This window comes from Poeciliopsis prolifica, unplaced genomic scaffold, assembly GCF_027474105.1.
Source record: "Poeciliopsis prolifica strain line A6 unplaced genomic scaffold, Auburn_PproV2 SCAFFOLD003, whole genome shotgun sequence".
Classification (NCBI taxonomy): domain Eukaryota; kingdom Metazoa; phylum Chordata; class Actinopteri; order Cyprinodontiformes; family Poeciliidae; genus Poeciliopsis; species Poeciliopsis prolifica.
Window position 1 is genome coordinate 2,530,411 of NW_026562378.1, and position 24,911 is coordinate 2,555,321.

Here is a 24,911-nt window from a genome sequence, read left to right on the forward strand (position 1 = left end):
TATCCTACTTTTATTTATTTAAATTAAGTATCTAACTCGCTTTCAGCATACAGCAGAGATCTGATTGGTCCATCAAGATCGCTACTTTTCCCCTTTGGGTCACAGACGCCTGGAAAAACAAAAGAACAAGAATACTTTTAATAGGAAAAAATTGGAGTATTAAACAAAATATCTAGTAAAGTAATTCATGTTTTCCGAAGGCAGCAAAATGGAGAAGAGTCCTCAACGTGAAAGTTATTTCAAAATCAAAGCTCTAGGAGCAGATTCTGATAAATAAGCTGCCTATTGCACCTTCTGCACCGGACATTATGCTTTGCTGCATGTCACTGAAGCGGGATTTCAGAATGTCAAAAATCTTCTCCAGAACCAGGGATGATGATTTGCTGAGAGAAAAGCTTTTGCCTTCTCCTACTTCCTGCTGGATTTTGTCCCACGGTGTGAAGAGGAACACATTGAGGGGATCTGCTGTCCAGATGGGGAGAAATCACTTGAGCTGTTCCTTCACACACACACACACACACACACACACACACACACACACACACACACACACACGCACACGCACACACACAGCTCCCTACAGCAGCAGAGAGCATGGAGGCTGACTGGGATGGCACTGTAAATGGTACAATCCCAGTAAAAACAAGGTACCACCTGCTGAGTTTGGGCTTTAAATGCAAAACAAATAGTCGTTTCTTTGCAGATTCTAAAATCATTTCATTCTAACCTCAAATGAGCAAAAACACACTGTGATTTCCATCACGTCAACATGAAACAAAACTGAAGTCCTGACCAGCCAGCATCTTCACCAGGTCTTTGGCTCTAGTTCTGGGGTCAATCTGCACATCTTGGACCAAAAGACATCCATCTCCTGGACACAGAATCCGTCTCCTTCCTGATCTGTGTGACGGCTGGACATTCCCATCATGCCTGCACTTGCCTGAACAGATGAACCTTCAAGCATCTAGAAATTGTTCCCCAGGATGAACCTGAACGGTCCTGTTTTCCTCCTGCTGTCTTGGCTGATTTCTTTGGACCTTCCCATCATATCAAACAAGATGGCCGTGAATCACATCCACAGGTTCTCCTCCAATTACCTCAGTTGGGTCAGGTAACCAGTCGGAGGTTTGTGTCAGGGAAGCCCAAAAGATCTGACCCAACCAATACATTTTAAGAGACACTTGTCCAAATCAACTTTTGAATTCAAGGAAAGTTACACACACACAAAAAAAAAAATCTCCATAAAACGTTTTCAGGCATTTAGGAAACAGAAACCAATTGGATCACTCCAACTGGCCTAAAACAAAGAGAGGTGTATTTCAGTGTCCGAGTCCTGTTCATGTGTGGATTGTGAACATCTGCTTTCTGCCGATTGAACGTCAGCGGAAAGAGACGAGCGGTGAAAACCGTTCAGTGACTCTGGCAGCAGTCAGAGGAGCCGCAGCAGCGCAGCGACGCGCAGTCTGCTCCTCATTACGGCTCTCCGCCGGGACACACTTCCCGTCCCTCCCCCTGGTCTGCGAGCCTCCTCGGGTTTCCAGAGGCCGGCAGAGGACGAGCTGGAAGCGGCTCATCACAAGGCGGCGACCGGCGGGGCTGGAGGGAGGAACTTCTACCGGACTCTCGGTGCCGCGGCGTTTCACTCCACATGGTGGCTCTTTCTGAGCAGCACACGGTGAGTCGAGACTCGTTAGCGGTGCGTCGCGCGCAGCGTGAGTCGCCGACGTTCGTCGACTGAAATGCAACGTTGACGTCGCGTTTGTGGACGGAGACGAGTCTCCGTTAGAAGCCCGGACTGTCGCTTTTTTCTCCTGACGTTTCAGGACGAGCCTGAAATGGACTTTACAAAAAAAAAGAAAAAAAAAAAAAAAAAAGCCTCTGAACGTCTCAGTCTGAAAAGTTGTCCAGAAGTGTTCCGGACAACTTTCTGTCCTCAGACGAGCTTCACAGCAGGTGTAGAGGAAGAAGAAGTGGTCAGTTTCCTCAGAGAAAACTGAGGATAATCCGAGCCAAACTAGCTGTAAGCAGAAAGTGAAGGTTTGAGAGTAGAACTGCTTTAGGATAATGTTTTTGCTCAAGTAAAAGTCAAAATTGGCTGTTCAAGAAATCACTCAAGACAGAGTAAAAAAAATAGTATTTGGGCAGGAAAGTAAAAATACCAATCACTTAATATTTTTTTAAAATGACATCATCAGATTTATGTGGAATAACTTCTGGCAAGAGTGGACTTGTTAACACACATCTTCTCCATTTTGGGTTTTTGACAGATGATCCACTTTAAATTATAAATGACTTCCTTTCCTTTGCCGTTTTCTGCAGAGGAAGGGCAAAATGCTCTGACGTTTCTGAAGGAACCTTGAGAGTCCAGAGAAGGATCACCCTCTCTCCGCTGAGCCGTCCAGCCTTTCCCAGCTGTCATGGCCAAGGCAGAAGTAGTGTTGTTGAGGTGCGCCTTGCTGCTTCTCTTCCCGCCCGGCACCTTAAGCCAGCGCGACTGCTCCGGTGTGGACTGTCCCCCGTTAGAAAACTGCATCAAAGAAGCGCCGGGGAGCGATGGGTGTTGTGCTTCGTGCTTGCAGAAAGGATGTAGGTGTGAGGGTTACCAGTTCTATGACTGCACCCATGCCGGGTTCAAGAACGGCATTGTCCCTGAAGGACAGTCCTACTTTGTGGACTACGGCAGCACCGAGTGCTCCTGCCCTGTCGGAGGTGGACCCATCAGCTGCAGCTACATCGGTTGTCCGGATTTGCCACCAAACTGCATTGAGACTTTGGAGCCTGAGGACGGTTGCCAGCAGTGTCAACGCATTGGATGTGTTCACAGAGGGGAGAAGTATGAGGCAGGACATTCAGTCCATGTTGAAGCCTGTAGGGTCTGCCACTGTCCTGTTGAAGGAGGGAAGCTCATGTGCTACCCTAATCTCGATTGCGATCCTCAATTGACATCGATTACTGATGACAATGCATCCAACGGACGAGATGGCTTCCTCACCAGATTCGATCAGCTCTCTGCGTCGTATAACCGTCCTTCCAGTGGGAGTCTTCCTCATTTCATACTGTCACCAAGTGACGATGACGAGCTAGAGGAATATGATTACAACCATGGAGACTTCTCGGAGGCGTATGTGGATTTATTTGCTCCACCCACCCAGCCGTTCATTTTTTCCAATAAAGTTGCTTCGTTAGGCTCTGAGAGATCTGAAAGAACTTCTTCCCTCCTGGGTTTAGACGTTCCCAAAAAGATGGAACTGAGAGAGCAATATGGAGTTCATCCTCATCTGGCAGAACCAGTAGTGACACAAGTTCCCTCTGCTGCTGAGCAGAGCACTGCCAGCCCATCCATAAATCCAACTGCTTCTTGGCAGGATCTCCAATACACTCAAACTCCTTCAGGCAGAGGTGGAGATTCTCACACAAAATTGGAATACCCACTTTATGCACAACCAAGTCTGGGAAGTGTTGCACTTCCAGTGAACAACCTAAATAATGTTGAGGAGAATTCAGGAGCAGACCTTCATCATCAGAGGAGCTCCAACATGGAGGTTCATTCCCATAATGCGTCAGGTGGTGTAACTCCCAAGAGTTCAGTCAATCATCCAATGAGGGGTACAGAGAATATTTCTGACCAGAAAGCGGTGGAGTTTCCCCTCTTCACGCTGAAAAACACCCCAGACGATGCAAACTCAAGAATGCATTTTTCCGAAGAACTCCATGAACCAAAAGGCGAGGATTGGTTTAATCAAGAAGGACGAGAACCTCTCCCAGGAACCGTAGACTCGGATAGGACGACGCAATACAAGAAAAGCCACAGCAGTTTCGAGTCTAGCAGTCCGCCGCAGGGTAATCCTGAGTATCAGCAAACAACCAAGGCTTATTTAATCCCCGCTACGTCCCAGCCACCTTCAGTTATCAGCCCTCTAGAGTCTGAACTCGGTGGAGATGTTCCTCGCAGTCCCAACAGCGTGGACCCAAAGGCTGAGGGGAACGGAGAAGGAAACGAAGGCCCCAGTCCAGAAGGAGGTGAGTTACATGTGGTTAAGTCATCATCTTCTGTTCATGAAACATAACAAGAAACCATCAGCTTTATCTGTTAGCGCCCTTCCCTAATCTATGAAAGTGAAAATGCCTGCTTGCCAGGACCTTTACGCAGAACCTAGAGATCACCAGACATGGTAGCGGACTTATTTCAAGAAATATCTGAATCTCATATTCAGCTGTTTTGTCTCAATTGGTCTCAGATATAAACCGATACAAATATGGTAAAAAAAGATACCGTCCTAAGAATATCGGGGAGCGCAGCGATGACAGAAATGACGTGTCAAACGCGCAGATTCCTGCCAACACAGAATGGAGCGCAGGCAGAAAGTGGAAGGAAAATTCTGAATGATTATCAAAATTATTTTCAGTGGAAATCTGTAAAGTCTGAGAAATGTAACTGCAGCGTACATGCAGCTGTCATGTATGCTTTCTAAACCTAAGAAGTTTTAGAAAATATTGGGAGAAGAAATAACATCAGAGACCATAATTTGCTGGGACCGGTGTTATGAACCAAAAAAAAAAGTCCCAGCAGCGGGAACAGGAAGCAGATTTTATTTTTTTAAATGTTTTATTGGCTCTTGTGGCCTTTATTTGACAGTAAAGTGGGGAATGGGATAAGGGGGAAGACATGCAGCAAAGGTCACCAGGTTGGGAATCTGCCTCCATATGCGGGTTGGGCTTTACTCCTGCACCACCACAGCACCGCAGGAAGCAGCTTCAGAAACATTTTATACTTGTTATCAGTCACGGTGAGAAGTGGCTTGTTTTTGTTTTGTTTTGTTTGCTTTTCAGCTTTTTGTCATCAAAAAGCCGAAAAGACAAGAAACAGCCAGCAGTTTCTTGTCTGAAACTCCAGTTAGTCCCAGCGCATCCAAACCACTTGACTCGCCACTAATGAAGTGAAATTCCAATTATTACTCTGAGGTCATGTCCTAAATTCTCGCAAATGAGAGTTTGTACCTTTTGCAGAAATGGAAAAAATGAAATGATAGTTCTCACCAAGCAACACAGAGTTTGTTCTTGGCACTGACCTCATCGCTGTTTTTTTCCACCAATTACTTTTTTTTTTTTTTTTTACACTGACAAACTGGCTAACCAATATTAACATTGGGGTTTGGGTAACAAGCAATTTTTTTTACCCACCAAAACCAACCCCAGTATTCCACCCACTTCATTGCAAGATGGCACAAAGTTATTGTTTTTTTTATCTGCTGGATTTATGCTGTACAATGGCTGCTGGAAAAGGAATACGGAGCCACGACTGCCGTGTCTTCATCATATTTTTGCTTACAACATCTCTGCGATATTGAAGTTGTAGTTTGCTCAGATTATTTCAGGAGGGACTCCTTTGAAAACTACCGACAGGCCATGGCAGGGTTTGCATGTTGTGGCGGAAACAACATGTTGTGTATTTGTGTATTTGCATGTTGTGTATGTTCCACCTTAACGCCAATATAAGCACAGCGTGCTCTCTCCTGCTGAACACCATTAACGAACAGCGGCGGGCCCACCGCAACTGTGATGACATAATTGCAGGGGGACTTTAACGGGGACAGCTTGATGACTGAACTCGTAAAGATCTACCAGCATCTAAAATGTTCTACAAGGGGAGAGAATATTTTCAAACATACGTACGCCAATATCAAGAACGCATGTAGAGCCACACTTGGGAGAGTCAGACCTTCTTACCCTCAAACTCCCCCTCAAACTTTAGAGGCTGAGCAGCATCACCAGGCGACCTGAGCGCACTCATGTCGGAGGAGCTAAGCTGCTTCTTTGGCCACTGTGAAACCCATCAGCAGCATTCCCCTGCTCCAGCCCTGACTGCGCCCCGACCTGGCTCCTCCACCACTCCACTCACTGCACAGCAGCATGATGTCAGACTGCTACTCCTGGCAGGGAACTCCAAGAAAGCTGCCAGCCCAGACGGAGCATCTGGCAAGGTGCGCGTGACTTCCAAAAGGAAGTTGCCTGTTTTTGCTGCCAGTTGTCTTCTTCTTTTGCTCTTTGTTTCACACAGATGTCTGATGACATCACACTGCATCATGCTGAAATTTTTTTAACACTGGCTCTGGTGGCTGGAGTATGTCGGCGTGGCAGAATGGCAAATGTGTTAGCACCCTTTCTGCTGGAATCTTACTGAACTGGACCGAAGATTTGCAAAACGCGTCTCTTTGCAGATGGGTGCGAGAGCTTTGACGATGGCAACGGGGTGCTGGAGCCTGGTGGTCATCCTGAGACGGGAGCGGCACTGAGCTGCGAGAGCAGCTTTAATTGAGTTTATTGATTTTATGTAGCGCATTTAAGCAGCAAGGCGCCTCAAAATGCTTTCCACCCTAAAGCGTAACTATGAACCAAGCTATAAACATTACAGCCAGCAGTTTCAGGCAGGATTGGATCTCACCCGTTCTGGCCTGTGGCAAACAGTTGGCCGTTGTTGCTGGTGTTTCTAATGCTACGTTTCTAACTTGGGGCTGCCAAGAAGGTCACCTGCTCGTAGGAAGGTCTTCCATTGTGGTCCGCTCTTTGCAGGAGCAGACCAGTTATGGCAGAGCTGAGATTTTTTTGATCCATCAATCTCTTGTGGGTTGAATGTGACAACTGCATATCTTTGGGGTGCAGATGCAGGGGAATCTTTTGAGGACATGCTGCAGAGCTGCTGTGCTGCCGGTCAGACACGGGCCAGGGAAACAAACCACTGCAAAAATATTCCTGCGCTTGGGGACAACCACTCTGTTTGCAGGTAAGCAGCACGGCAACTTTTGTGCAATTATTGTTCTTATTTTCTTTTATTGCTATCATTGAAATCGGGGAGGGGGCTAATGTGCAGGGAGGAGAAAGCAAACATAGCTGGGGCAATTATCTCTCTTCTTAAAGCCCAATTTTTGACTATTTTTCTGCAATTTTCTGCTACTTTTTCTAATTTAACAAACAGGACTTCTTAACTCAGCAGTGCATTAGCAGACCTTAATGAGGTGAGAAATGAGTTTAAAACATCAGAACATGTTGCAACAGAAAAACATGGAAACAAAAGACAGAACCAACTTTAGAGCATGCAGAGCAACCGCACTTATGGTTTAGCCTTTAGGCAAGCGCAAGGATTCATAGTTTACACATTTTGTTTGCATTTCATGAATGCAACATTTATTTCTCCATATCTGTGCATGTTGGTTGTAAGATAGGTGTTCAATAAGTTCATCTAAACTGAAAGCAGCACTTTTATCAAACTTGTTTTCCCTTTAACTGACTAACTCATGGTTTGCTGTTTTACAAGGTTGCATTTTTTGAGTTATTAGAAGTTGAGTTGAAACTTTATGCTTCAGTCTAATCAAGAATCCATGCAGCAAAAAACAAAACAAAACAGATAGCTGCAGATTACACCGCACCCACCCTTGGCTTAAGTTTTTTGTCTGATTAGACTTTTTTGTCGCGTTTTGTTTTCTTTATTTCTCTTTGTGTTAGTGTTACAATGTTCCTTCTTTCAGGATGTTTAAACTATGCGTGGTCTCTGTGTCTCAGTGTGGTGGAGCAGCAGTGCTGCCTCAGCTATGTGAAGGAGAGCCGGTGCGACTCAGGAGTGGCGGCTGCCAGAGCGAGACGCGCTTGTGAAGCCGACAGGAGCGACTCGTGCGCAGACGAATACCAGGTACAGAAAACAGACGCAAAGCGAGGAGGAAGGCGGCCTAAAGACGAGTCATGAGTAGATCGGACAAACATCTATCCACCTGGTTCTTTGGAGAACAAACGGTGAAGTAATTCAAGAAGGAACATGGGAGCTCTTTTTTTTATTTGGCTTTGTTTTGGTTTTTTACGAGTCGGACTTGGAAACGAGTCGATATTTCTGATGCTGCAAATGACAAAAAATGAAGAGAGGAAATTGTAGTTTGGAACGGTTTGTTCCAAACGATCACACAACAAAGATGCTTTTTTTTTAACCCCACTGAAATTTACTTCAACCTTCAGATCTCAGTGCTAGCAGATGTCTGTTTGCGTAAACAGGTTAATCTGTAAAAAAAAAAAAAAAAGAAACATAATAAGTTTCTCATTTCTGATTGTATCCGTTTGGACTGTAAATACTTCCATATGGAAATGCTTAGTCTGCTCCGACTGCACGTCTCTGTTTCTTTAAGGAGAAACCTGGTGGTTTGGCCCCTGAGCCAGATGTTCATTTGTTAAGGCAGCAGAGCCAAACGGGCGAGCCAAGTAATCCACTCACCAGGTTTCAGAGGAAAGCTTCAGGAATTATGAAAGTCAGGTTTTTTTGTTTTTTTTTGTATTATTTTTTATGGCACAATATGTTGTCCAGCATGGAACTGCAGCTGAAATCCTTTGCAGTGGCATACAGAATAAGCCACCGAAACCGTTGCAGCGTTTGTTAGTTTTCTGCATGCTTTTTGCTGTAAAAAAAAACTGCTGTTACAGGCATGATGATAAAGTTACAGAATCATACTTAAATATTTATTTAAGACACACCATTTTGGTTTGTCTCATCAAACACATGACTGACTGCTTCCATTACAGATCTTCAAAACATGGCTTACCTTCAAGAAGCCAAGAGACTCAACCCACAACAGTCCAGATGGTCTTTGTTCTTTCCTGGTTTAACTTGGTTATCTCTTCCAGACCAAAATGCAAAAACACAGACACACACCCCCTCCAGCTCTGCCTAGATCAGGGGTGGGCAACTCCAGGCCTGGAGGGCTGGTCTCCTGCAACTTCTAGATGCGAATCTACTTCAACACACCTGAGTCTAATGATGAGGTCAGTAGCAGGACTCTGGAGAACTTCACTGCACTTAGGAGGTGATTCAGTGAGTTGATCCAGCTGTGTGAGAGTTACAGGACACCGGCCCTCGAGGACCAGGATTGCCCACCCTTGCCCTAAATGATTACCCACCTATCAACATCATTGTCCCGCCCCCTCATGTTTTATTGGAGCCATGTCTTAGGAGATCGTGGACCAGATTGTGGCTGATCAACAACAGGAACATGACTCAGGTTCTGGTCTTCCAGCAAAGATCTAGATATCTTCTTCTGTCCAGTCTTGCCTGCTTCACTGGGGTTATACAGCCAAATTATCTTGCCATCCTGGAATTGGTCTTATGGCTGCCAGACGAAGTTTTTTGTGGCTTTTTCTGTGTAAGGACATCAAAGAAAATGTCTTGGTCTCAGAAGTAGTTCCCACCATCAGACTCCTAATGGCCTCCTTCACTCTTTTCCGATACCCAAACGGCCTTGATCCCATGTAGCTCTTAATTTTGTGACAGCCTTGCTTGCATCCAGGGGCTTTACAGCTACACACACTATTGTTGAGTGTTCTTTCAAAGCCCGTCACTTGATCCCTCTCTGCAAACTCCCGTCATCTATTAAAATGGCGCAACATTTGATGAAACACATCTTTCACCTGCATGGCATCCCCAGTGAAGTCCTTTCTGACAGAAGCCCACAGATTACATCCAGACTTGAAGGTGTCTGGATGTAACCCCCACCCCAGTCATGAAGGTGGCGCTCAGATCCGGGTTTCAATCTCAAACCAATGGCCAAACTGAAGCAGGAACCTTGGTCCTCCTTACACTGCCTGTTGGTTTCCAACCAGACCTCTTGGAGCTCGCGGTCCGTATAGTTAGAGTATCCTCACAATGACCATGTCTCCACAGAAGGACTCGGCAGTCACATCTGCTCGTCATTACATTCGCAAATGCAAACACACTTGGAACAATATTTCTGCCGCTGTCAACCGCAATGCTGAAGAGAACCGTCATTTGGCTGACAGAAGAGTCCCAGTGCCGGAGTATCAGCTAGGGCAGAAATATGGCTCTCCAAAAGACATTCAACTTAAATCCTGTTCTAAGGAGTTGTCTTCTTGTTTCTTGGAACATTTGAGATACAGGCAGTGCTCAACCATGTTTTTGTTCGTCTTCCGTTCAGGCTCCCAGTGGTTCATGTGTCTCTCATTAAACCTGTGTTGACCAGGCCCCTGTGCTTCCTCCTAGCCCCTCCACGCTGGCCCTGGACCACCACCCTGCTTACCGGGTCCAGAAAATCTTGAATGCCTGTTGACTGGGCAGAAGGTTTCAGTATTTGGTAGACTGCAAGGGTTACAGACTTGAAGAAGACTCCTGGCTTCCGCATTAGTTGATGTTGAACGACAACTTCATTAAAGACTTTGAGGCTTCTTGCTCATTCGGTTCTGATTGGCAGCCATTGAGTGAGTCCTCCTGTTTCCTGGTAGGATCTCTGCTGGAGAGCACAGGATGCTCCGGTCTGTTCAGCCCCCTGTGCCACATGTCTTCCTGCTCCCACAGCTAACTGAGATCTCAAGACTCACACTGCTGTCCGCGGTCCAAGCTGGATGCAGCCGACCAACCAACTGATCTCAACTGTCCTTCCAATGTGTCGTTTCTCCTGGCATCTGAGGCCACCTGTGTTGCACATTTCTCTTGTTGTGAATGTTGTAAATAAACCATCAATGCCTTTTTTTTCAACCCTGTGTACTCTGACTGATTCCACATGTGGGTTAAGAGAATCCTAAAAAACAATCTTAAGCAGCAACATGGAAACTGCTCTGTTTATTTGAAGACTGGCAAGGCAAAATGCAGGGTTCTGCTGGATGAAAGCCTGTTCAGAACGACACACTGCAAATTTAAAAATGTAAACACTTCCCACATTGTAATTAGAAAAGAATGGTTGACAAATTCTTGACAAACTGCACAACTTAAGGAAATGCGAGGCTGTATAATCTGTTGCTGCTGTGGAAATGGATGTTCCCAGAAAATATCAGCTGCTGCTTGATGTGATTGTGAGTTAAGTAAATAAAATAATCGCTTTTAAAAACTTGGCCAAGTTAAAGTTCAGACCTAAATTCAATTAGAAATCTGTGGCAAAACCTAAAAATTAATATTCAGGGATTCTCTTCCTCCAATCAAAGATTGAACTTTGCTGTAAGACGAATGGCCAGACATGTGCAAAAGTCCACAAATATGAACCGGTTACAAGCAGGTATTTTTGCTTGTAACCGTCACTATGGAAACTGAAGCTGCTAATATTGGGGTGGGGGAGGGGGACGACATTTATTTCACTGCAAAAACTTCTTGTCACAACTGTTTATGGCGATGATTTTAACCAGTCCTGGTGATTTGTGGCGTCCCTGCTCTTTTGTCCATGGACAGGTGTGCTGCAGCTGCTGTGCTATTGGCTTGTTGATGCGCAGTGAAGGACAAGGTTGCAATGCCCACAAGTACTTGAGCTATCCATGTGGCCACATCTTCCTTTCCTGCTGTGAGGATGAGGAAGGTCAAAGCCAGTTGTCACTGTGGACTCAGGAGAAACCTAGACCTACCGCCCCACCCAGACCAGGTAGCAATTACAACCTGTAGACCTTCTGTCCTCGGCATACTATTGTGTATTTGCCTTTTGTTTCAGTGGTGTTTAAGACATCATACCATGCCCTTGTATACTCACACTATGCAGACATTTCACTCACCTGGATGCCGTATGCTTAAGAATTAATAGAAAATTTTGCAGTGGCCTGTTAAACAGTTATATGGCCACCTGGGGGCAATAATGTCATTCTCAGCAGTCAGTTAAGTCCTTTAAAAATAAGAAATGAGACGGTAATATCACCTCAACAAAGCTGGCAATAGTCTGCCAAATAGGAGCCGTAAAATAATCCATTTGTTGTCTATAAGCACTGGTCTTAGCAGGGCCGAGCCTCCGTCTCCAGCATTCATTGGCCGAGATTACATGTGAAGCTGATCTTATCTACCTCAGCAAATGTCTAAAAGTCAACCACTGTCCTCTTCTGCTCTGCAGTGAGAGACAGGTGCAGACAAGAGAGAATGTGCAGACAAGACAGGTCTTGTCTGCACGTTCACAGTGAAAAGCCACCCCACTTTTGCCAACTCAACAATTTTCAGACCAAAGAAAATTGGTATTGGTCAAAATCTGAATTGGTTGCTACGCCATTTTAAAGATCGGTAATCTGTGATCGGCCAGAAAAGTGCAATTGGTGCACCCCTAATTTTGATCCAACTTCCTAACATAGTTAAAAACTGCCTATCAAAAATGAACCACACCATATTGTTGCATAACACAATGTTGCCCCAAATTAAATTTGAATGTAGTTACAGTATCTGTATCTGTGCTGTTGTTGTGCAGTGAGTCCAGCTACAGACAGCCAGGTGAAAGATCCGACCAGTTCTACCGATACGACCACCACCACCACCACTACCACTGTGACCTCCACAAGCCCCGCCCACCTTCATCCATGTGCAGGTAATCTCAACATATGAACACTGTATTACACCATCCAAAAGCACTTATGGAAAAACATTTATTCTTAATAAAAGAACCACTGATAAAAGCTAAGTGCCTCTTAAAACCAAAAACCAAATAAAGTATACATTCAGGGCAATCCTGAGAAAAGCATTCAGTCCTTGTACTTACTGAAAACACCTCATAGTTTCAGATCATCATAATTTTTTTTTAATCAGACAAAAAAGCAACAAACAATATAAAAAAACAGTAGCAGAAATCCACCAAATGTAAAAAAAAAAAAAAAGGTCTTGAAACATCAAATCTCTGAGAGCTGCTGTAAGGCTTCCTGCTTATGTGGCGCTGTCATACTCACACATCGGATTTTCAGACTTTATACAAACAAAAGAGATGAATTAAGTGGCAACACTTTATTGGACAGGTTGTGAATAAGACGGTCATGATACCATCATTAACATAAATATTTATGACTGTTGTCATGAAGTGTCATTTGGTAAATCATGACCCTTTTAATACAAAGTTGACATTATTCAAAATGTCTTTGTTGTGACAACTTGACATTAACTAAGAAGTCATGATCTGACATAAATTTGTTATAAAACTGTTACTGATTAAACTTTAAAAATTATGTTATTAAAACTAAAGTTTAATCAGTAATACTGATTAAATACTGGTTAATGTCAAGTTGTCATAACAAGGACATTTTGAATAATGTCAACTTTATATTAAAAGTGTCACGATTTACCGGGTGACACTTTATGACAACAGTCATAAATATTCATGAAGGCTTATTCATGTTTATGACAGGTGTTGTCATGTTTATGACAGGTGTTGTCATGTTTATGACAGGTGTTGTCATGTTTATGACAGGTGTTGTCATGTTTATGACAGGTGTTGTCATGTTTATGACAGGTGTTGTCATGTTTATGACAGGTGTTGTCATGTTTATGACAGGTGTTGTCATGTTTATGACAGTTTTATTCACAACCCGTCAAATAAAGTCTCACCAATTATGTCATGTTGGTTTGACTTATAAAATCTGAATGAAATGCATTTCATTAATAATTGTAATACAATTACAAAATGCATAAAGGTTCAGTTGCACTCTTTTATGTCACCTGAATATCCAGACAGACGTGTGACTACGACGCCTCAGGGAAGCAGGGCACATTGCATCCTAGAAAAGCTAAACAGATATTGTAATGATTAGAGTAAACATCTGGGCTAATGGTATAGTTGCATTGAATCCAGAGATGACTGACTACTCTGCTGTTCTCTTTGAGGTGAGAGTGGCTGCAGTCAGCGTTGTGCTGCAGTGGCAGGCCAGGCTCGCTGCTCCTGCTTCCCAGGGTTCTCCCTGAGGACCGACAGAAGGACATGTGAAGGTAAGGGGTCCAACTTCCTGCCAGGTCAGAAACTCGGATAACATCCTGTCATCACTAAATCCTAAATATCACTGAGTTGATATTGTATTAACAGATGAGCAATAAAGCAGTGATCAAAGATCTTTCATTAGCTGAATAGAGTCGGTGGCTGTAATAAGACGTCTTTGAACTTAGCGAGAAGGCTAAAATCCGAAATCTGGTCTGGAAGCTTTGACCTTTATATCAAAAAAATGTTGAATGTTTTTGAAACATTATAAATGGAACATTGATAAAACATTCTGATGCATAATACTGCCACTAGACCAGATGTTATGTTTGGATTATTGACTGTTTTCTATGACTATATTTTTTTGTGTGTGTTTTTATGACGTAAAGCGCTTTGAACTGTCTTGTCGAAATGTACGAAACAAATAAACTCGATTGACTGATTGATTGATTGATTGATTGATTGAATCAATGAGTCGGTTACCTTGGTGATAACTAGGCATCGGAGGAAAACTGATTGGCTGTGTTTTTCTTTCCATCGTCACTTACAGACTGTTCCAAAATAGCATGCTATTCTTATTTTTTGTGTTTCTGAATAACCAAGCTCATACTTTAGTCAAAATAACATTAAAGTCATAACACACGTGAGGCCAGTAGCTGAGCAGTAGTTTAACCTAATAGCTGTTTTAGCTCATCTTCAGCCAAGAATTGTTTCATTTGTTTAAGGACATTGTTGTTTCTCCTCATATTCCTTTTGCGGCATCATCTTACTGCATCATTGCTCTAATTTTTTTTAAATATTTGTCAAAATACACACAGACAGGTCTTATCCATGGCAGTTAAAGAACAGTAAACTAAAGTTGAAGAAGCTGATTTCAATTAACAAAACAAAAAACTATTTTATTTTATTTTTTTTCACTAACAGGTAAAAAAGGCACATAAGAGGGTAAAATCAATGTAGCAAGAGAAGCAGCTGCTTCTCTTGCTGCATGAACCTGAATGTTGGAACTTTCCACAAAGAACTTTTCTGTACTGATTTTTTTTAGTCCCTATGGAAGGACCCACATAAATACATTTGCTACACAAGTTAGAAAGCTGATTTGTGAATTTGCAACAAGTGGGGTGGGGAGAATAAGAATTTGGCCCTCATGTTGGTGAGAAAGGAGGAAAGAGCTAAATTATGCTCCTCTGGAATTCGGCTTCATAGCAGAAATTCCTGACTGTCCTAAAAATCCAGCGTGTTGTACTTCAAGTCACCGATGGAGCCAGGAGAAGGACAGACGGTAGAGTCGCTTCATTTGATCACGTTGTGTGCAGGTGTGGCCCAGCGTGATCCGGCGTACATGTGGGAAATACGGTCCTGGAGGAGTTTATTCAGTAACCCCCTCCACCCCCTCCACTCCCACCACCACCAACCCCCATATCAATTTATTTAGCAAACAGAGGGAGCACTTTCTTTGCCTAAGTGTTTCCATGTGTAGCTGTGTGTGGGCAGGGTTGAGTTTAGCCTGGAATGAAACAAATCAAATAGTGGGAAGGAGTCTGGTTTGGAAGTGGACGTCTGAGGGTTTCCACACAGATTTAGGTCGACTTTACAGTCAGCTGTGGGAAACTTGTCACTGAGGTTCTTTCATGCACAGGCTGCTTAAATAATGACACCTGCAGCGTCTGCAAGCAACTGTAATTACAAAATGATGGATCGCGCCGCTTCTTAGGGATTCATCTGGATTTGAACTTCAACAGACTCGTAGAGTCTTAATGCACAACTGTTTGCAGTTGACACACTCACTGAAAAGTGTATCTGTTCAGACGGGCGGTAAATTTATTTCCTTTCTTGTTTTGTTTTGTTCATTTTGCAGCATGCTTATTTCTTTTCTAACATAATTTCCATACATATCTGGTCAGTCGTAACTGGAGACGTGCATGTCTGCCATCACTGATCCACTGGTGTGAAACTGGCGCTCTCACACGTAAACTCATGTTGCTTTCAAAAGCAGCTCAGAAAAAACACATTACAACAGGTAAACAATGGATTAAACTGTCAGAATGACTGAAAAGGGATAGGTATGTATCACATCAATATAGGAATAATAGAAAGTTGACTTGTTTGGGGTTTTAAAAAAATGAGAACAATAAAATAAACAACATGCAGCCCAGGATTTAATGAAAGTTTTTGAAATGGAGCCACCATCAGGCGACTGACTGGTACCTGATGGAGGCTCCAGTCTGTCGGTGATGTCAGCAAACTTGAATGAAAATCTAAACACCCAGTCGTTATTCATTATTCATTCCTTTTTACTGAATGTCTTATCAATAAAAATCTGCAGTTCATTTGTCCAACTTTAAAGAACTTCTATTAGCAAGACTTTAAAAAATCCTCATCATGAGAAAAATATGATTTTATTGATGTCACTTGTTGTGATAAATCACACGATGCATAACTGGATTTGATGAATTGGTTTGGTTCATTTGCTGTCTGATCAGCTCGCCCTCATCATCTAACGCTGTTATCTTTATGCTTTTGTTTTCTTCTAGATTTTGTATATTTCTTTTGATTTAGTAATGATAAGATTATTGTGGAGCAAAAATATGTGTCCTTTTCATTCCTTGTTCATGTGTGTGATTTTATATTTCTATCATATTTTAAGCAAATCATTTTTCTAACAGATGTGGACGAGTGCCAGAGCAACACACACAGCTGCCGGCCCAACCAGCGCTGTGTGAACACGCCGGGCTCGTTTCTATGTGAGCAGCAGGTCCGCTGTCCTGCAGGATACCAGATGAAGAACGGAGTTTGCCAAGGTACTGGTTCTGATTTACTTCAGAAAAAAAAAAAAACATAAAAAATGCTGTTTTGATGCCAATTATGTTTTCTGATCAATATTTAGCTATGGTATGATAAAAAACTTTATGGACAGAACGGTCCATGCTGGTTCTGTGCTTGAACCACAGTGCCACCTGCTGATGGAAGGGCATTAAGACAACTCAGACTGATTGAGAACCAAGACTTCATGATTTTTTTTTGTCACCTTATTGAACTAGTATCCATCTGTTCTTTTTTTGTATTTTTTTTTTCTCATAGACATCGATGAGTGCATTGGGAACACCCACAGCTGTGGTGAGAGCTCGGTGTGCGAGAACACGGCCGGCTCCTTCAGATGCAACTCCAAACTGAAGTGTGTCGGCGGATTTACACTGGACTCTCATGGTAACTGTATCGGTAAGGAACCACCAGCTCTTCTGTCAAAAAGGGATCATGAGCTGCTGTTTGTTAGCACGGTTACAATATGGTGATGAAGCTTGAAGCCTTGTATTGTGTTTTATTTTTATCCTGCTGCCTTCATGTCGCAGATGGAGCACTAGAGACCAGCCTTGGTATAAGGAAATCAATGATTTTGTCCGAAACAGATGGAAAATTGAGAGCGGGAATTGAATCTATGTCATACGTCCATCAAAGTCTTCCTATCACTAAATAAAAAAATGATCATTTAGTTGTTAGTTGTATAAGGGAGATAAATCCATCTTTCCTAGTTTGGGACATATCAATGTGTGTGACAGTCAGAAATAATTCCTGACTGATTCTCCTCAGTCAGTGCTCTCTCTGCGTTTCCCTCTGTCCTTGTGTTTCTGCAGACATCAATGAGTGCAGCAGCCTCAGTGAGCCTTGCACCGCAGGTTCCTCCTGCATCAACACGGTGGGCTCCTACACATGTCGGCAGAAGATACTGATGTGCAACGCGGGCCACCACTCCAGCTCCGACGGAACCAAGTGTGTCGGTGAGCTGTGCTGGTTCAAATGCAGCTTTGTACGGCTCTGGAGAAAATGAAGAAATCTTAAAAGTTAAAATGATCTGATTTGACTTTTTGTAGGTGTATGTTTGAGTGAAATGAACGTTGTTCTTTTATTCTATGAACTACTGACATGTCTTTGAAATTCACTCTCGCTGAAAAGATCAATCAATTTTCCATCAGACACCTTAACACCTGAACTGTCATGCACCCAGATACTTATATGTGACAGTCAAGACGTTGACAAGTTATTGATAGATTACTGTGGTATTGTTAAGTTGGCCTTTCCGTTTCTCTGTGCGTGTTTAGACACTGATGAATGTCAGATGGGGACCCATCAATGTGGAGAGGGACAGATCTGTCAGAACCTTCCCGGCAGCTACCGCTGTGACTGCCAGACTGGTTACCAGTACGACGCCTTCCGCAAAGTCTGCACAGGTAGGAACCACCGGGTGGATTTTTGTGGTTCTGTAAAATAGTAGCAGCACAAGCCGAACTCGCTGATAACCAATCAGGGAACCTGTGATGATTCCTGTCATCAGTCTGCAGACTGATGTGAACGGCAGTCTAAACTCCTTCTCACCTACCTGCAGATATAAACGAATGCTGGCGGTTTCATGGACGGCCGTGCGCCCAGACTTGTGAAAACACCAAAGGCTCGTACCGCTGCTCGTGCACAACTGGATTCTCTCTCGCTTTGGATGGAAACAACTGTGAAGGCAAGACATTTTCCACGCTTTTATTTCAGCACCTCATGTATGGAGAATGAGTTTGAATGAGTGTGAGGCATAGAAGTAACCCGTAGGTTGGTTGTATGAAAAACCAAATGCTCTGGGAGCTTCGATGGTTTTCGTCATGTCTTCTGTAAGTTGCTTTTTACGCTCGAGTCGGATTTAATTTGGAAGTCTTCCAGGAGCGTCAGACAATATGCTTACCTGATGTGTTCCTGCTGAGGTAGTTTTTACAGGGATGCGCTTCACAGAGCGAAAAATCTAGGCTATTACAGCGGCTACTGCAGGAGGTGAAGCAAACTGGACGCTTTGGTTCATTAATGATTAGCGGGGGTTCTATTAAAAGCTTCCTGAATGAGCACAAGACACACTCTGAAAGCAACTGGTGTTTGTTGGTGTTGTTAATTGTGGACTATCGCCATGCTTGATGTTTTACCATTGAAATATTTTCTTTTGGGTTCTTTTCAGTGGCCTTTACTGAACAGAAAACTTACATGAAATGGGTTTATTTATTTGAACAAATATACAAACAACAAATAAACAGGAATTCTGTGCAGGTTCATTCTTCAAACAGGAAATGGATGCTGAAGAATATTAAAGCATCTGCCATGCATTTTGGATTCTAGTTAATCAGACGTCTTCACAAAAGTAGAAATGTAAATAAACTTCTCTGTGTTCGTCCTGAGTATGTTATCCTTACTGTGCCTCCTTGTGTAAGCAGATGTTAATGAGTGCGACAGCAACCCCTGCAGCCAGGAGTGCGTCAACATATATGGCTCCTACCAGTGCTACTGCCGTGAAGGCTATTACCTGAAAGAGGACCGACACACTTGTGAAGGTAACGTTACATCACCAGGGCTTCTTTGGCTTTGAGTAATGACATTGTGCTTAAAATGCTCTAATTTCACTATGAAATAGTGTAGCAATAAATAAACATCAGCACCAATGTCTGGAAGAAAATCTTACAAAGTCATTTTTGGTCCCATTTCTAGTTTCAAACATCTTAGATTTGTCTTATTTCATGTGCACTAACTTCCAAGTAGTTTTTCAGCAAGATATAGGAGCTTATTTGAAGTCAATAGTACCTTTAATATTGATGAAAAAGTTCTAATTCCATTGGCAGATTATTTCATTTATAACAAGAAATAACAAGTAGGAATAATTTACTCAGAACAAGCTCATATGTCCTGCTGAAAAAGTACTTGTTAGTTTTTGCCCTACTTCAAGTGCACTAAGATATTTATTCTAAAAATACTGCGTAAGATCTTATGTTTTTAAGGTGCAGTGACTCTAGAGAAGATTGCATCATAACAGCTTCCGGTTCCCCTTGCTTTCTTTGCAATGTGCTTTAATTGTACAACTAGTGACAAATGAAGGCCATTCTTTTCTGCACTGACACAACATTAAATGTGAACCATAGTTAAGAACAAGTACAAAAGTCCCACACTTTAAATATTTTTTGCTGTTCTCATACATCTTGCAATAAACTTGAACAAATTCCAGCTTGTGTGTGTTTCCACAGATATTGATGAGTGTTCCCAGACCATCGGGAACCTCTGCGTCTTCCAGTGCGTTAACGTGGTAGGCAGCTACCGATGTGCCTGTCCTCCTCATGGGTATGTGACAGCAGCCAATGGACGCTCCTGTAAAGGTTAGTCTCACTGCAGCCTCCTGTCTGTGAGGCGGATGTGACGGACGCTGCGCCAGTGTTTTTGTCCTGAGACAGCGGAGGACCCAGGTCAACGGCAGACCAGCCACGACTCAGTCACATAAAATTGTTCTTCTTTGTGAAGTGGCGTCAGCAGAAGTCATCAATCTGATCTAAAGTATTTGTTTGGTACGTCGTAGTTAAATTGGAGGTTAGTTTTCATGTGACTTACCTGAAAACCTTGACTCAAGGTTTATAGTCGCTAGAGGAAAGTTATCCAAACTCAGAGTTTGAAGATGTTTCATAGCTGAGGAGAACAGAGATTACGTTCTTCACATCTCGTACTCGGTACATTGAGCAAACCTCTGAGATCATAATTCAGTTTTAGTATTTAATCCAAAGTCTGCAAATTCATTGATTTATTTTTGCAAATAAGGAAAAGGTAAATGTATGTATGGTGAGTCCAATGGATCACTGTGGAAATATCTGTCATAAACTCAGAGGGAAGTAAAAGTTTTCTTTTTTATTGTATTAAATATAAAGGGTTAAAAGAAAAAGGAGCTCTGGAAAGCAAACATTTGGAAAAGAATGACAATTTTTCATTAGGAATATATAAGCCTTTAAAATCAGTATCCTTTCTCCCAGGATACAAACTACTTACAAATACAAAGTTATTTGTAAAGTTTTTATGATTCTTTTTTCTGTTGATTCTGTTTACAGATATTGATGAATGCATGACTGGATCTCACAACTGTTCCTTCTCTCAGACCTGCTATAACCTGCAGGGCAGCTTTAAGTGTCTCTCCTTTGATTGTCCTCAGAACTACAAGAAGGTGTCGGATACGTGAGTCTCATCATCCAAGCTTTTCTGAAAATGTTTATCTCAACCTTTTCTTTTTTGTCTTCGGTTGATTTAAGACACAACATTTTAAGGTGTGAATTGGGTGGACATTAAATTTGATCATTTCTTATTTTATTTACTCCAACCAGTTGGATGAAGGTTCATTCACAACAACTGCATGTGGAGACGTGACAATACTCGGAACAAAGACCATTCAAAGGGTCTTTTCAGACCGTACCGTGTTGTTGAAAGTTTGAGACAGAAAATCTGAAAAAAAAAATAAATAAATAAAAAGATTCCTCCACCTCCTCCCTCAGCTACTATTGACTTGTTGCAGCGTGACGTCATTAGCGCAAGATCCCAATTTGGTCCTCCCTGCTGGAGGACCAAAAGCTGCTCACTAGCAACTCCTAGCATTGGGTTTTGGCCAAGTTGTCAACATAACACACTAAATCTTAAAAGTACGTCTGATATATAAAAGAAAAAGGAACACAGCACTTTGCTACACTACGACAACTAGATAACAATGTCAGGAAACAGTTTTAACTTAAAAAAAATGTGAGGGAGAGGAAAGTAGGTCAGATATGCTAGCTTGACTTTGGCAACCTTACCATGTAGATGTGCTGTGGAATTTGGTGTTTTGATTCAGCTGGAAAACAAACAAACAAACAAAAAGGGAATCCACACACAAACTTCAACAGACCATCAGTAAATTAGTCGACAGATCATTCATGTAAATTAGCTACTTTACAGTGATCACTTATTAATAATTGCAAAATAAACATACATTCTGAAAACGTAAAACTGCAATGGGCTGCACATTCTGTTCTTTGTGTGGGGAATATGTTTTGGTGTTGAATCCTGTTGCAATAGTTGTCAGATGCTGTGACAACTAGTCTGTGTGTAGCACAGCCAACAGAGAGGGAGAAAAACAATATCGGTGGTTCTGAGTTGCTACTTGACGGTTTTTCTGCATCGGGGTGCGTTGTAAAACACACAACCCATTAACAAGGCCTCAGTCCTCGACGCCATCATCACGGGTTCGAGTCCCACTTGTCTTCTCCCTGTCTCGCAACCTGTCTTCCTGAAATGAGCAGGTCACTCTTGGAAAAGAGGTTTTTAATCTGGATGAATAATTTTCCTGGCTAAACAAAACACATTCACTACAACGGTTGCTTCTATATTTTTTTTCTCGTACTGTATTATTTTTAGACACTGCGAGCGGATTGGTTGTCCTCCCAACTCCATAGACTGTCAGAACTCTCCCTTGCGGATCACGTACCATCAGCTGAACTTAAAGACCAACACCATCACTCCAGCTCAGATCTTCCGCATCGGACCGTCGCCTGTCTACTCTGGTGACAACATCGTCATCAGCATCGTCAAAGGCAACGAGGGGGGCTACTTCAGCGCCCGCAAGCTGAACAGTTTCACTGGTGCCGTTTATTTGCAGAGGAAAGTTGGCGACCCCAAGGACTTCCTGATAGACGTGGAGATGAAGTTGTTGAGGAAGGGAACGTTTACCTCGTTCCTGTCCCGACTCTACATTTTCATTACATCCAATAAGATGTAACACCAAAGACAGAAGAACAAATGACTTACAAGGTGCTAAATGCTTTTCTTTTTGAGACTTAAAAAATATCTGGCTTTTCAAGAGCGGCACCAGGACATTGCAGGATGTGGCAAGACTTCCCTGAAGACTCACCAGGGCAGTCGTATTTCCAAAGAAATCTTGATTAAACTGTATACGGTAATTCAATTTGACTTATCTATGGCTGCTCACATAGCAGCGCATGGTAATTCTTGGACGTTTCAAGCATACATTTGTAGATGCGATGGACGGAAGATCTTGAGAATTTTTTGTAACAAGTGAACCAAAATAAAAATTTAGTGTGACATGTTGTGACGGAACTAAAATAGCTTAAAGATTTGCTGCTGTTGAATCAACCGTCTTCTGGTTCTGCTCTGCATCACCACAACCAGAACCAAACATGGAGACTCAGCGTTCAGCTTCTGTGCGCCACAAATCTGGAACAAACGTTCAGAAAACTGCAAAACAGCCGAAACACTGAGTTCCTTCAAATCAGGGCTAAGAAGAACACCTGCTTAGAGTTGCTTTTGAAACACAATAAATGAAATATTGCCGATCATATGCCGGTGATTTTGATGATGACACATCAAAATGTTTGTTCCTGGTTTCTCGGTTGGTGACTGTACGGTTTGGGTTGTTTTTTTTTACTGTTTTTTTGATGAAATGTCTTATTGCTGGAATGTGCTATACAAATAAACTTGATTGATATAAAATAAACTTTTTGTGGTGCTGTTCATATAGTTACAGACTTAAGTTAACAGCAATATTTTTGGTTTATTGAACTAGTCATTAGGGGAAAAAAATGGGTGTTAATTTTTCAGTCATACTTTCACCAGGTTACATACATTTAGTAATTTTTATGTATTAAAATCAGCTATTTCTATACGTTTGTAATTTTAGAACTGGTTCTGATTCACCTGCTCTTCTGCTCAGATTAAATCCTGGCAGTCGTGGCTAAAGGAATATTTTTTCTGTTCACTCCCCAAGTGTAATTGGAATAAATTCTGTCATCCAGATTCCCAAAACGTTCCCTCTGATGATGTTCCGTCTTAATTTTGCTTTGATGAAAGCCCGTGTGTTTCTGTTTCCTGTCCTCCCCTTTCTGAAGAAGAATAGAAGAGTCTAAACAATCAGTTCCTTCTATCGTATGCAGACTACATTTTCCACACAACACCTAAAATAATAAATGTCATCTCTGGGTGTTTCTATTCCATTCAGCAAAGCAAACCCACATAATTTGACTTTAATTCAGAGCGGGCCAACATCTCCACCTGCTGGAGGCAGCAGGCCTGTCCTTCACCGCTGACGCATGGTTGGAAACAACGTTACGGATTTTGTGTTTCTTAACATGGTGCCAGTCTTTGACCCTATTATTGGAATAAAACGCTTCACGCTCTGGCCTGCTTTGCTCCCTGTTTTTATCAGTAGGTGGTGTGTGCTCCACCCTTTTGGTGTCACCACCCGGAAAGTGTTCGTTTGTCCTGTGCTACCCAGCCTAATAATATATCCCAATAGATGGAGTATCAACTGGAAACTAGGGAGGGGAGTTTTCTCACACGTCACTAAACAAACAGCTGGACTGATACCGGTGTGGGTAGCGCTTTGATTTCAAGGGCCAACCTGTCCTGCGGCCCGGTGGTCCTCAACATGTCGGACGAGACTGCCTGTTGAAAATTGGCTACTAAAATTACTTATAAAGAACTGAACTTTTAGTGATGTTTTTATCTAACCCTCACACTGCTTCCACATCTAAACGCTCAAACTTATTTTCTGTTCCAGCTCATCCAGGATTGACGGTTATTTTTATCCGCCAGACGTCAGGCGGCAAGATTATACATTACAAATAAACTTCAGTAAACAGACTGCAGCATCAGTGTAGTCTCCTGTAGGTGAAAAATAATAAATGTTAGATCATTGCAAAAAAAATAAATAAAGTCTGAGTTTTTGGACATAATTCAACCATTTTGACCAAGAGTCATCAAAAAGCAGCCAGTGTGACTTCAGCCGTGCTGATCCACTCGAAGAGGTGAAGACCTGGTGGAAACCTTTTCTCCTAAGTTTCTCACATCCCAAACCCACCAAATGTGTCTCCAGGAAATCAACGCTGTCCCTTTTCGGTTTGAATTTTCCACCACCCCACAGAGCTCGAAACCTTACGAACATTGAGAGAAAATGTCACAAGAATGAAACATTTTCGTGCGTGGAACTGTCATTTTCTACAAAGGCAGATTTCAGCTGTAGCCTGACGCAAAGCAGGAGAGAGAGAGAAAGAAAAAATCACTTGGTAAAGCGTACCTGCTTTTTCACACAGTAAGAACAAAAGTAGGGTCAGTCTGGCAGAAACAGGGAGGAGCTAAAGTGCTACTAGGGGAATTTCACTTATTTCTACAATAAGCAGAACCACCTACAATGAACAACGTTCTATAAATGCATAAATGAGAACCATAAACACACTTTATAATCATCTTTGTCAGATATAGCAGAAACATACCACCTCTTCAGTGAGGATTACTCATAATACCTTGTTTTCTAAGGGTGACTGCAGTATAACATCTGACCAGCAGATGGTGCATTTTTGCGGGATTCAGCCTGAACCGTTTTGAAGCGCGTTTACACACAGAGGCCATGGC

The 24,911-nt window shown here is 42.5% G+C and overlaps 1 protein-coding gene across 1 annotated transcript; it reads left to right on the plus strand.

The window, feature by feature from the left end:
- The first annotated feature begins 1,443 nt into the window (after nt 1–1,443).
- Nucleotides 1,444–22,991, plus strand: fbln2 (fibulin 2). The gene is made up of 16 exons (XM_055027068.1): nt 1,444–1,675; nt 2,320–4,020; nt 6,661–6,781; nt 7,558–7,684; nt 11,207–11,393; nt 12,195–12,311; nt 13,595–13,696; nt 16,349–16,483; nt 16,764–16,901; nt 17,315–17,458; nt 17,780–17,908; nt 18,064–18,189; nt 18,923–19,039; nt 19,724–19,852; nt 20,570–20,693; nt 21,903–22,991. Exons 2-16 carry the CDS (start codon nt 2,418–2,420, stop codon nt 22,261–22,263), a joined length of 3,660 nt encoding a protein of 1,219 aa, XP_054883043.1. The 5' UTR covers nt 1,444–1,675; nt 2,320–2,417; the 3' UTR covers nt 22,264–22,991.
- The last annotated feature ends 1,920 nt before the right edge of the window (nt 22,992–24,911 follow it).